General features: G+C 47.5%; 1 protein-coding gene across 3 annotated transcripts; it reads right to left on the bottom strand.

The window, feature by feature from the left end:
* Positions 1-410: 410 nt before the first annotated feature.
* LOC144732158 (uncharacterized) lies at positions 411-11,946 on the bottom strand. Of its 3 annotated transcripts, none has more exons than XM_078613516.1 (5): positions 11,688-11,946; positions 9,121-9,252; positions 7,718-8,588; positions 6,963-7,011; positions 411-5,362 (listed from the first exon to the last, which is right to left on the bottom strand). In XM_078613516.1, the coding sequence occupies exons 2-5, from the start codon at positions 9,234-9,236 to the stop codon at positions 4,797-4,799; spliced, it is 1,602 nt and encodes a 533-aa protein (XP_078469642.1). In that variant the 5' UTR covers positions 9,237-9,252; positions 11,688-11,946; the 3' UTR covers positions 411-4,796. The 3 variants fall into 3 exon arrangements, with proteins under 3 accessions (XP_078469642.1, XP_078469634.1, XP_078469626.1); XM_078613508.1 differs by having other exon boundaries at positions 11,864-11,944; XM_078613500.1 differs by having other exon boundaries at positions 9,121-11,946.
* Between the last annotated feature and the right edge of the window lie 7 nt (positions 11,947-11,953).

The following is an 11,953-nucleotide window of genomic DNA, read 5'->3' on the forward strand; positions in this document are numbered from 1 at the left end:
TGAGATGGGGGGGGGCGTTTACAGCCTTCACCACGCCAAGTGCTCCCTTTGCATGTCTAATTAAGAAATATAAGGTGAACTGTCTGGATGTCATTGCCAATTAATTTCTCCGCTTTACACGATGCGCCCCCCCCCGTGGGGATTGCGACGTGTGGACAGTGAATTTAATCGCTGGTTATTGTCGTTGAACGCCGCTGCCGAGGCGTTATGAATTACTGTTAGCAGACTAAGTGACCTCTAAGCATTCAGACAACAACAACAAAACACCCTACAACGCATTTGTCAATAACACTATGGCCCGAGAGGGAAAACACATTTTTATTGCCAATGGTCCTTCCTCTTCGCAAACTGACGGTGCGATGTCATGTCGGAACACGTACCATTAAGATTGGACACTCGGCCACGGAAAATGAGATATTTGTAATTCAGGTTTTATTAAAATACCAAAATGCAAGCTGTATATAGCATATTTATTTGATCCCGAGAAAGCAAACGAGGCACATTTATAAATTGCTAAACAAAACAAATGATAAAGGTCATTCATGTGCTTGGCAAGCTGTTGACAACAGCAGAGAGCCTTTTCCATGTTTTGCCCCATTTTCCACCAATCACAATTGTGCTCGAGGTACCCAGTCAGAGGACATTTAAATCGAGTCTGTTGGTAGTGAGTGGAGCACCACCTAGCGTCCAAAGAAATCACAGAACTACCTCGACCGGGGGGGGGGGGGGGGTCAACCCACCTCTTATGAGTGAATCACTTAATTTCCAGAGCTCTAATCATCACCAGCCATGACCTATCCACTGCTGGATAGGCCGAATTCATGGCCCCAACTCCACTGTCGACCCTCTCTGGCGCGTTTACTCCTTTGACTGCCACTCCATCGCCATCGTCCCTTTGAGTGACGTCCCCTGTGCTGGCTGCTGCGTTTCCCACTCGTCTGTGGCTCCTACTCACCCCTCTGGAGTCATTCCCTTCGAGAGCAAACAAATACTGTGCAGAGCATTCCAAATCTCAATTATTATCAAATTCATATTTCCAAGAGCACTCTTCTCTTGGCTCCTACATACATACAGTACAAAAATCGGCTTCGAGAAGACCGATGCATTTCGAATACCATTGCGCCTAACTTTTGTGGTCTATGGAAAGGTATTCAACTCACTGTAAATGGATGCGGTCATCCAAGCTCTTATAAACCCGAGGCCTAAATAAAACATATTGAAGAGCAATGAAATGCATTTACAAAAATGGAACGGCCACATTGAGATCGGACTATGTAATGGGGCTGGGCGAGTTGAGGCATATTCGCAAAAGTTATGCACAGCCACGGTAAAATGTTTTCCAAAAAATTCATTGGAGAAATTAAGGCATAAATACTCTTATAAAATATTAAACCGTTTCAGACTCGCTTACAGCAGGACAGTCATTAGAACTGTCTATGAGAGTGACCTCAAAGGAGACATTTAAACAAATTAAAGTTGCAAAGTTGAGCTCAGGATAAATACATTATGAGCAAAACAAAGGTCATGCACAAGTTGGCTGGAAAATAATAGGAGACGACTTCCAGGGGGGAGACCACAGGGAAACATAGCAGAATGTGTACCTAGGAGTTACTGTTGGCAGATGGGGATCAAAATATTGAAATGAAGACAGCTGCAAAAATCCAAATTTAGCATTAGTTACCAATGCATACAGTCATTGCTAACTGCAATGATACCACCGTCTCTTTACACTTTGGGAACACGGTTTAATCACGGGTGGCTGAAACCCGGATTCAAACCCATGAACTCGGCAGTGCTGAATCAGTCTCTCGACTTCTCACTGCCTCGTGAACCAACTCAACGCATCACGAGTGGCGCATTTTGGAAGTGGTGCGATTGGACACCGAAGAGACGCATAGCCACAGATCTATACACGCGGGTACGGGCGCTTACACGAGGCCCTCTCACTGTGCGCGCAGCGAAGCGGGTGGTGGGTAACAATGCGCCCTCTAGTGTCCCTTGCAAGGGTTGAGCGCACTGCATTGCCATTTGCAGCGCTGTAACAGCATGCAATGAATCCGCGAGAGAATTAATGATTATGTTAATGATGTAGGCCCAATTTTTTTTCGATTTAAAGCTTTCGTGACTGCAGGGATTCATCTTCTTGGTTCGATCGGTAAAGTCACGTAGAAGGGAAGTAATAAAATAATAAAAATAAAACATAATAAAATAATTCTCACGACGTTTCGGCCACAACGCAAGCAGCCGTCCTCAGGTGAAGACCAGGTCTGTCGGGGAGACAGCGTCGTGGCCGAAACGTCGTGAGAATTATTTTATTATGTTTTATTTGTATTATTTTATTACTTCCCTTCTACGTGACTTTACCGAAAGAACCAAGAAGATGTAGGCCCATATATGGGGAAATTGGGCGTGACGTTGCCAAACAAGTAATACCGGAACGGGATTGGACGTTTTTAACAAGACAATGCTTGATTAAACGGGAATAGACCGATTTTTTACGATACGAAGCTTGATCCATGATCGAACACATCGCCACATGTATTGATATCTTGAATACCTGTGTGGATGTGCTCGAGCGTGGAACAAGCTGATATTTTGAACACAATTTATTTTAATCGTTAAAGTGATTCCTGACACATGATTTCAGGATCGAAAGCGGCACATGATTTTTGGATCTAAAGAAACGATTTGTGGATCGAAAAAGCCCATATTCGGCCACCCCTTGACGCTGATTGGCTTCCTTCTACATTAACATAATGTATAATTCATCGTCGTAGATTAATCTTATCCAGTTGCAGCGCTTTTCAACCAGGTGTTAAAAGCATTGCCCGCATTAGCTACGTCCGTTAGCGACAGGGGAGGCAGGGTGGCAACAGGGGCGGATCCAATATGAACAGAATATTTGTAGAAAGTTGTATTTCTATTAGGAACTCACCCAAGACAAAGACAGCTAAATGGACCTCAGTGTTGCCCGAAGCTTGCCGATAACGAAGGCAGCACCGACAGGATTCACCTCGCCATTTAAGGCGATGGAATCACGTGTCAAGCGCGACGCTTGAATCCGTGCGTATGCATTTTTCTTTCTTGTCAAATAATATAATCAACTACACTACAGGCTCGTGTGAAACCAAAACATGCAAATAATACTTGATTTTAAGCTTTCGTGACTGCAGGAATCCATACTCTTTGGTTCTTTCGGTAAAGTAACGTAGGTATAAAATAAATCACGACGTTTCGGGCGCAACACAAGCGTCGTCCGTCATCAGGTGGGAAAGCATGGTCTGCTGCTGAGGCAGACTGTTTTAGATCCCATCTGTAAAGGATGTGAATTCTGACATGTGTAGCGCCATAGATGGGCTGTACTTTCCTGTAACGGCAGACAGCCCAGAAGCGGTTCGGGGCTGCGGGGGATTCTGCATTGGCTGACGCACCACCACTCTGCTACCCGGACTTTAATAAAACATTCATTCTTGCAGACACAGACGCTAGCGACACAGGAATCGGTGCCGTTCTGTCGCAGGTCATCGACGGTATCGAACGTGTGGTTGCTTACGGGAGCAGGGTGCTTCTCACCGACAGAGCAGTGTTATTGCGTCATGCGCCGGGAGTTGCGTGCCATTGTCGTAACGACATGTCTTGGACCGCGTTCGTGAACACAAGGCAGATCTGAAACACGGTAGGACCAATACCTCTGCCGTTTCCGATCATTGTTTTAACGCTGTGGGCTCACACAAAATAGATTTTTCCAAGACGGAGGTACTCTGCAAACCTACCGGCTACCTTCAGAGATTTGTTCATGAAGCCATCCAGATATATAAACACAGACACAACTTCAACCGAGAGGATGGGTGCAAACTGACCAATCATTGGAAGGAAGTTATTAACCAGGTAAATTCTTAACTGACTGTGATGTTTCCATCCTACCTGCCTATGTCAGCTGTTATTTCCGACTCTCTGTGTCTCTCTCTCTATGCCGCTCTCTTAGAGCTCTCAAGCTCACCCTGCTTTTCTACAGTTACATGCTAATTTCTCACATTAACATCATGCTAATCCCTCACAATAACATAGCCACTTCAGTGCCCTCGTCTAGGAGGCCGCTTTCCTATCTTACAGTTACATGCTAATATCTCACATTAACATCACTAGCCCCGGCCACTTCTTTATGACCCTTGGGCTACACCCATTTCAAACCTTTTAAAACAGTCTGCCTCAGCAGCAGACCACGCTTTCCCACCTGATGACGGACGCTTGTGTTGCGCCCGAAACGTCGTGATTTATTTTATTTTATACCTACGTGACTTTACCGAAAGAACCAAAGAGTATGCAAATAATACCTTACCGTTTGATATTTATATTCAACCATCTACATGTTGAGTGCAGTGGTGATTAACGCACTGTGCAGTGAATTCGGCAAAACGAGTTCGATACCAGGCAACGGCTAACACCAGTGGCAAGCGATATCTTAACCGGTCCTATATCAACCTACAATAATCAACTTGCTGATTTACGGTCATACAACCCCACGGTGTCAGGAGGCTCTCATCCAACAGTGGATTAACAGTGGGCTCAAACTAAAAACTAATCTACATATTAAAAAACAAAACCTCAACACAAATCGTCACTAATCCTGCCGTCAGGAGGAATATATAAGAAGTGTTTTTTGTTTGTTGGGCAATGCTCTTCATAGTAGAGAAATATGGAGGGCCATTGCCCCGAAACGTCATGTATAAAAAATGTCTTCCTCGTTAGGACAGTGTTATTGGGGGGGGGGGGGGGATGGTGGCAGCGTTGCCGAGTCAGAACGCAGCCAGGCCTCTGTGACAGTGCTGGATGTGCTTGAGCAGCTCTCTCGACACTCGGAAACGTTCGGGGCAGAACGGGCACGTGCCGTCGCGGCCCTGCCACCAGTGCTTGGAGAGACGGTGGCGCTGCAGGTCAGTGCTGTCGCGAAAGTTGCGCTGGCACTTCTCGCAGAACTTGAGCTTCTGCCCGGCGTGCACCGTGCGCTGGTGCCGCACCAGGTTCTCCTTCGCAGTGAAACGCACCGGGCAGTGGTTGCACGCGAAGAGGGCCATCCCGCCGTCCCACTTCTCGCCGGCAGCGGTAAGGTCGGCCTGCTGCTCCCAGGCGGAGCCGTCCCTTGGTCGGCAGCCAGGATATCCTCCGGCCGTCGAACGTGCGCCCTGCTCCCCGGCGTCCCACAAATCATCGCCGCTGCACTTGGTAAAAAGGGCGCTCTCTTCCGACTGCAGGTTCCTTGCCAAGTCCTGGGGGCCAAGGAAGACGTGGGCCTCTCGTGCCGAATTGCCGGCGCGAAACTTTCGTCTTCTTAAGTCCGGTAGGCTACGGTTGTGGCACGGTCCTAAATGTCGTAAGAGAGAAGGGATTGCAAGACAAAGTAAATATGGGAGTCGTAGACAGGTCGCAGCTCTGTCGTGAAGGCATTATAACTCCCATTTAGGGGAACCAATCGCCTACCAGGAAGACAACCAACCTTGAATGCAACATGGCCGGCATGACACCATCGCTCTGGCTGAGGTACGTTTCTCTTATCTTATCATATGTTATAGCACATTCCTGCGGAGGGAGCTGGTAGGAATGTTGAGTTGCTCGGTCAATGGCCAGGCTCAACGGCGGCGTGGTGTATTCCGAAAATATGCCCGACTGTGAGGGCGGGCACAAGCCGGCGTGAGTAGGTTAAACGTTGAGTTTTATAAGGGCACTACGGGGTGACCAGCCCCTCCCCACCCCTCCCACCCAGCCCCTCTCCACCCAGCCCCACCCTCCCCACCCAGCCCCACCCTCCCCACCCAGCCCCACCCTCCCCTCCCCACCCAGCCCGTCCCTGCACGACAGACACAATAATCCCCTGTGGGCTGGTGTAACCAGGAGGTACCTACCAGTATAACCAAGGCGCTATACAGTGAACTATGGTACAAGATGGTGGGCGAGATGAAATGAGATGAGTGGATGGGATATGTAAAATTAGGTGGTGGTGACGATACCTGGAATAAACAAAAATAGAAATTAAATGAGTGGATTTATGTTGGGTGACCATGGGGAGTTGGGGACGGGGAAGACGTTAGTACGAGTGGGGAGGACAACAGGGTGAGAAGGAAAGATGGGCAAGAGGGAACAAGTGGGTCTCTTAAGAGAGGAGCGGAAGGTAGTGAGAGTGGGTGTTTTTTTGCGGGGTAAGGGCAATTTATTCCAGTGAAGAGGGCCTAGGAGAGAGAATGAGCGAAACCGAGACTGTACGCACGGAGGAGGAGGAGGAACAGAGACAGCAAAGATTTAGAAGACAGAGAGCGGGCACGAAAGTAAAGTGAGATGGGAGAAGAGAGGTACGGAGGAGCCAGGCCATGGAGAGATTTATAAACTAAGAAATTTAAAGAGGTAACGATAATAAACAGGGAGCCAGCATAGCTCAATGAGGAGGGGCGATGTGAGATTGGAAGGGCAGATTAAAGATTACAATGGCAGCGGCGTTTTGAATTTGTTGGAATGGTTTTAACATAGCATGGTAGACCGATCTCATGAGAGAATGCTATTAATGTTACCAATTATTTGTCATTTATTACGTAATGTTATTATTAGCAGTAACAATCGAATCACAAGTGGTCCTGATTACTCATAAAATCTCGCAATTTTACGACACACAATGTCGTAATTCTCACATTCACTGGTAAGTACGACAAATCTTATCTTAAACCAAATTGATGACATTTGCTACGATCACATTTGCTACTGTGCAAGTCGTTCTGTACACGTTTTCCCAGCCTAGGAAGCGGTGGCTGTCTCGTCTTCATCAATGAGTCCAACAATGGATTATGAGAAGACTCCCGTGGTTATACTGTACCAGGAAAACATGCACACGACTTTAAATCTCCCGACAGCTCAGTGAGTAATTCATGAGCGACACGCTTTGAAAAAAAATTTGCTCAGTAAAATAATTCACCGACCTGGAGAGAGCTGCTCCATCGAGCTGTCCACGCTCTCCCACTCGTCACCCTGCCAGTGGAAATCAATTTGGTTTATTCATACCAAACATAACATTTAAAATGTGGACAATCTGCACTAGGACCAAAATGTCGATCCACGAGATTTAATACACGCTGCCACAAGCTCTGACTGCATGGGAGGGCAGCAGAACGCAGTGCATCAACAAAGTCCATTGTTGTACTGTACTTTTATGCTCCCATATCAACGCTGCCCACCTGTACCAACCAGCACCAAGTGTTTTACTTATTATAATGTATTACTCTCATTACTCTTTTTCAGGAGGGTCCTGCCAAGTATTTTCAGTGAGGGGTGATGATTGCTATGTAGATTCCAGTTGAGTAATGTATGGGTAAAATGTAAAAAATGTGGCTGATCAAATAACCCCCCACATGGCATGGGGAGGCCCTCATTCAGCAGTGGATAGGCAAATAGCTTTAGATGTACACTATACAGACAAGGAGTGGTTTGAATCGATTGGAATTTGATTTCCAGATTTGGTAATCTGATCTTCATGAATTTTCACCCATGTCAAAGTTAGATCCGAGGGTGCATAGGACTCCAGCAATAGGTTGCTTTAACACAAACACTCCACGAGTTCCGCTGTCAGTGTGGCACTGCAGAAACAAGCGAATGGGGTGGCACAAATCTCCAATTGGCCGCCCTAAGCCAATGGTAAAAAGTATCTCCACGTACGTGTACAAGCTGCAAGCCGTACCTCAAACGTTGCAACATTTGAAGGTGAGCAATCCTCCGGCTCCTGTTTGATGCCGTCCGGAGGGACTGTCATGATTATAAAACCAGCATCATCAGGGATGCAGGCAGCGCCCTCGTCCCTGTGGCTCATGCGCCGGCCTGTTCTGTCGGATCGAGCAGAGGCTTGGGGGCGCGGGCCCCGTCTCCTCGCGCCCAGGATTCTCTGGGCCCTGTCGTGGCTCTCGGGTTGAGAACGGGGGGTGCTGGACCAAGCCTCTCCGTTGGTGGTCTCCACTGGGAGCTGTGGCTCTTCCAGAGAGACCTGCTCGTTTTTTACGTCGATGACTATCATGTTAAGTTGACTGGCGTGCGTGGCCATATGCAATGGGACCGAACCATTGCTGTTCGGCGTCTCACAGTCTCGCTTGGCCCCAAAGGCAGTGCCTTGGTTTCCTCGTCGAGCCGAAGTCTCCGAGGGAAAAGCTGGTTTGAGGCTGATGTGTTTCAGAAACCCGAGCTGCCCGCCACCCTTCCACGCTATGTTTTTGTGCGACGACGGCTGCGGGGCCTTTGCGACGTTATCGCTGGCATCGGTAGCCGCCACCGACGGTGAGCCAACAAACAGGCCGCCGCCGATGAAGCCCCTGCAGGCGAAGACGAGCTCCGACATCTGGAGGAAGCCGGCAGCTGACATTACGTCCTCCGAGTTGAGGCCGGTAAGAGTGAGCCGTGCGGTGTACATGAAATCGAGGATGACAGCGAAGGTGGAGGGCGCCAGGTTGTCAAGTGTCGCGGTGACGACGCCCGTGTCGTCCCATGACTTGGCCAACGGCTCAGGAAAACTCGAGAGGAAGAGCGTGCGGAAATGCACGCTGCAGGCAGAGAGCACATTCCTGCGCGCAGTTGCAGAGACGCACATTTGTAATGCTGAGCAACGGGTTTCCCCCTCTCCTTGGTCATGAAGATGTAATTCATTTTGCACACACACATACTAGGGTTGCTTGTCCTGTGAGCTTACACATTTGCAATGAAACGCCTCTTATTCAACTTCTAATTCCTCATTATTCATCATAACCCACAGCCGTGAACAATTCACTGCTGCAAGGAATCACCGCCAAGTTGTCACGATCTCTCAGTCTTGTCATGAACTCTCTCTCACGGTCACTTATATTTCTTGACAGCCAATATGTCTGTAACATAGATAAGTTTTATACATCCATGCCCGTTTCTTTTACCCGCTCTATTACCTGCACTTTATCCATACCTCCTTATGCAATTTTGCGCTACCCTCCTGTGTGCGGACAGGTGCTGCCGCCATGCAGACCTCCCAAAACGCCATGTCGGTCACCAGAGTTATTCGACCACGATCGCCTTGCCGATCGTAACTCGTTAATTCTCGTTTGGTCACTGGCACTGCTGTTTCACCTGTGCGCGGAGAAGCGCTGCCCCCTCACCAGCACCTGGCAGTCGCAGAAGAGGCCGCTCTCGCGCTGTGCGTTGAGGTCCCGCAGCAGCCGCGAGCAATGCAACGGCAGCTCCATGGCGCCTCACGGGCCACTGCAGATGTGGCATAGAGTAATAGCATAGCGGTGACCGCGGGATCCCTGGTTATGACGAGGAGGCACGAATGGAGTTCAGCGTTACACGGAAGTGATTGTCGATATACCCGCTGTAATGGGGAGACGTGGAGTTCGGTTGCACACGAAGGCCAAATGAAATTATTCGCAGATGCGTTGCTCGTGCAAGATTACCACGAAGACACTATCTTTCACAGGCAGTCTGCAGCAGTTTTTCAGTGTTCTCCAGATGAATATATGCAGGGAATTTGGCACATTTTGACCATGGCAACAGCTCACGTGGCCTACTCATTTTCAAATGTCATGGAATCTCTAACGTCCACTGTGAAGCAGTATTTACAGTTAATGCATACGCAGGATTAACCAGGGCAGCTGTGGAATTGTGAACCTCTGGGACCACTCAGTCATGTCACTGCTCCAAACTCGAGATACATGGATGGGAAGTCAAGATCTCTGGTGTAATATCGAGACAAGAGTGGACAGAACTTAGCGTCACATCGCATGCTAACTCAATATGACGAATTGCCCCGCTCCACACGCTTGGGTTTATCTCCGGGTGCTCCGGTTTCCTCGCACGTACAAATACATTGTTTGATAACACCGTAGTACAGCATAGAGGACCGCAAAGCTTGGGGAGAAATTGACACCGGCTCGTTGCGTGGCTGCTGCCTTCTTCACGCTTGTCTGGGATTACTTCGAGTGCTTCAGAGTCGTTCTCTCTCTCTATTCGAGAGCGGCAACGCGTTACGAGTTGAAATGATGACTGTCTGAGGCAAGGGGATGTAATCTCCCCCAATATTCAAATATGCTCAAAATGTCCCCCCCAATATATTTCTATAAAATTGATTTCTGTTTGTATGATTGTGGTTATGGTTGTACTTTATTAATCCATAATCTCTGCCATTGCATACAATGGAACAAGAAAAGGTAAAAAAGAAAAATCTAGATTCAATGTAATACAATACACTATTAGACATTATTGTTAAAAATAAATAAAACGTCCATCCTATGTGTTAGTGAATTTTTTTTTTATTTTAGGCAGGAAATTCGTTTTCAAATTTAGATTTGTTTCTGGGGGGGGGGGACCCCCAGATCTGGAAGATTTGGTCCCCCCCAATGTTGGCTCCATGGCTACGGCCTTGGCCTGAGGTGACCAAGAAATAACGTGGGCACATCAACTGTGTCCCATATAGAGTGGATTTTTTTCTCGGGAAACTTTTTTTTATCAAACAGCAAATCGCATTCATGAAGCTCAACAACTCAGCGAAGTGCAAAGCAACGTCGACGTTTGTCACCGGCCAGCTGCGTCTCCATACAAAAAAGGACTCTACGGAAAAATAACGAAGGTTTTTATATTCTTGGTTCTTTCGGTAAAGTCACGTAGAAGGGAAATAATAAAATAAAACAATAACATCCTCACGACGTTTCGATTGCAACACAAGCAATCGTCATCAGGTGCGAACCACTTTTTATTGTTATATTTTTATTATTTTATTATTTCCCTTCTACATGACTTTACCGAAAGAACCAAGAATATGAATCCCTGCAGTCACGAAAGCTTTAAATCGAAACGGGGGTTTTGTTGATAAAATCAATAAACTGTATCGGGGCCCCCCACTCGTGCATTAACTCTCCTTGTTCCCCGTACAAACACGCGTGTTAGCGCATCTCGATGTGTGTGGACACAGAGGAGTTGATCCAAAACCCACTCTCATCGCGGCTGACTGTACAGCAAGGTGGCTCGCAACTCCACCGTTTCAGTTTCATGTATTTGATATAGCCTTGTGAGCCATTCGGCTCTTGAATCGGGTGCAACCGCAACAAAAAAATGAACAAGAAAACATCTTAAAGTGACTATGCGCAAACAGAAAATCCAGGAAAAGACAGCAACATATTCCACAAAAAGCACCGTACACCAACGCTGTGCAAAAATCCCAGTGGGATGCAAGTCAAACAACGACAACAACCACAAGACAACTTAGATTAAGGCCATCAGTCTAACTCCGTACTACTACAAACAAACATGGCCAAACCTAAAAAACTTTTCGAAATCACCAAAATAAAGCCATAAAAGCAATGTAACAGTGATCATAGGAACTGTGACCGAAATTTCACAATAAACGACACAAACAACATGTACCACCAAACCCTGCAGCCATAGCTGGCTGCATGAGTCACTCCACAACAGCAGGAACATCAATACGAGTATCAACATTTTTCAATGCACCTTTAAAGATCAGCACACTAAATCAAAACACAGATCATACTTTGCAGCGATCATCCGAGTTCAGTGAAATATAAACACGTACAAACCACAACCACGCTGTATAAGCACGCATGAGCTGCAAGCGCCGAGTGCGGGCAAATCCGCCAAGCATCCGCGAAACCCGCTTAGCAATAAACGCTTGAACTCACCCGGCACACCACATCCAGAGACACATCTCTCGCTGTTGATGGCCGTGGCTTACTAACTCGTCGCCGCCTTGCTCCGGGTCTACCAGCGACCCGTTAACACATTGAGTGAAACGACTAAACACCGGGCGAACAATAAACAAAACAACAATAACAAACAACAACAAACACCAACACACCTCGCTCCGTCGCTCACGTGTCCGCCCCCTGCAGGTTTCCGCCAATGCCGCGTGACGTCACCGCGACAACCTCGCGTCGTGATTGGCCGA

Source organism: Lampetra planeri, chromosome 2, assembly GCF_965212315.1.
Source record: "Lampetra planeri chromosome 2, kcLamPlan1.2.h2, whole genome shotgun sequence".
Classification (NCBI taxonomy): Eukaryota; Metazoa; Chordata; class Hyperoartia; order Petromyzontiformes; family Petromyzontidae; genus Lampetra; species Lampetra planeri.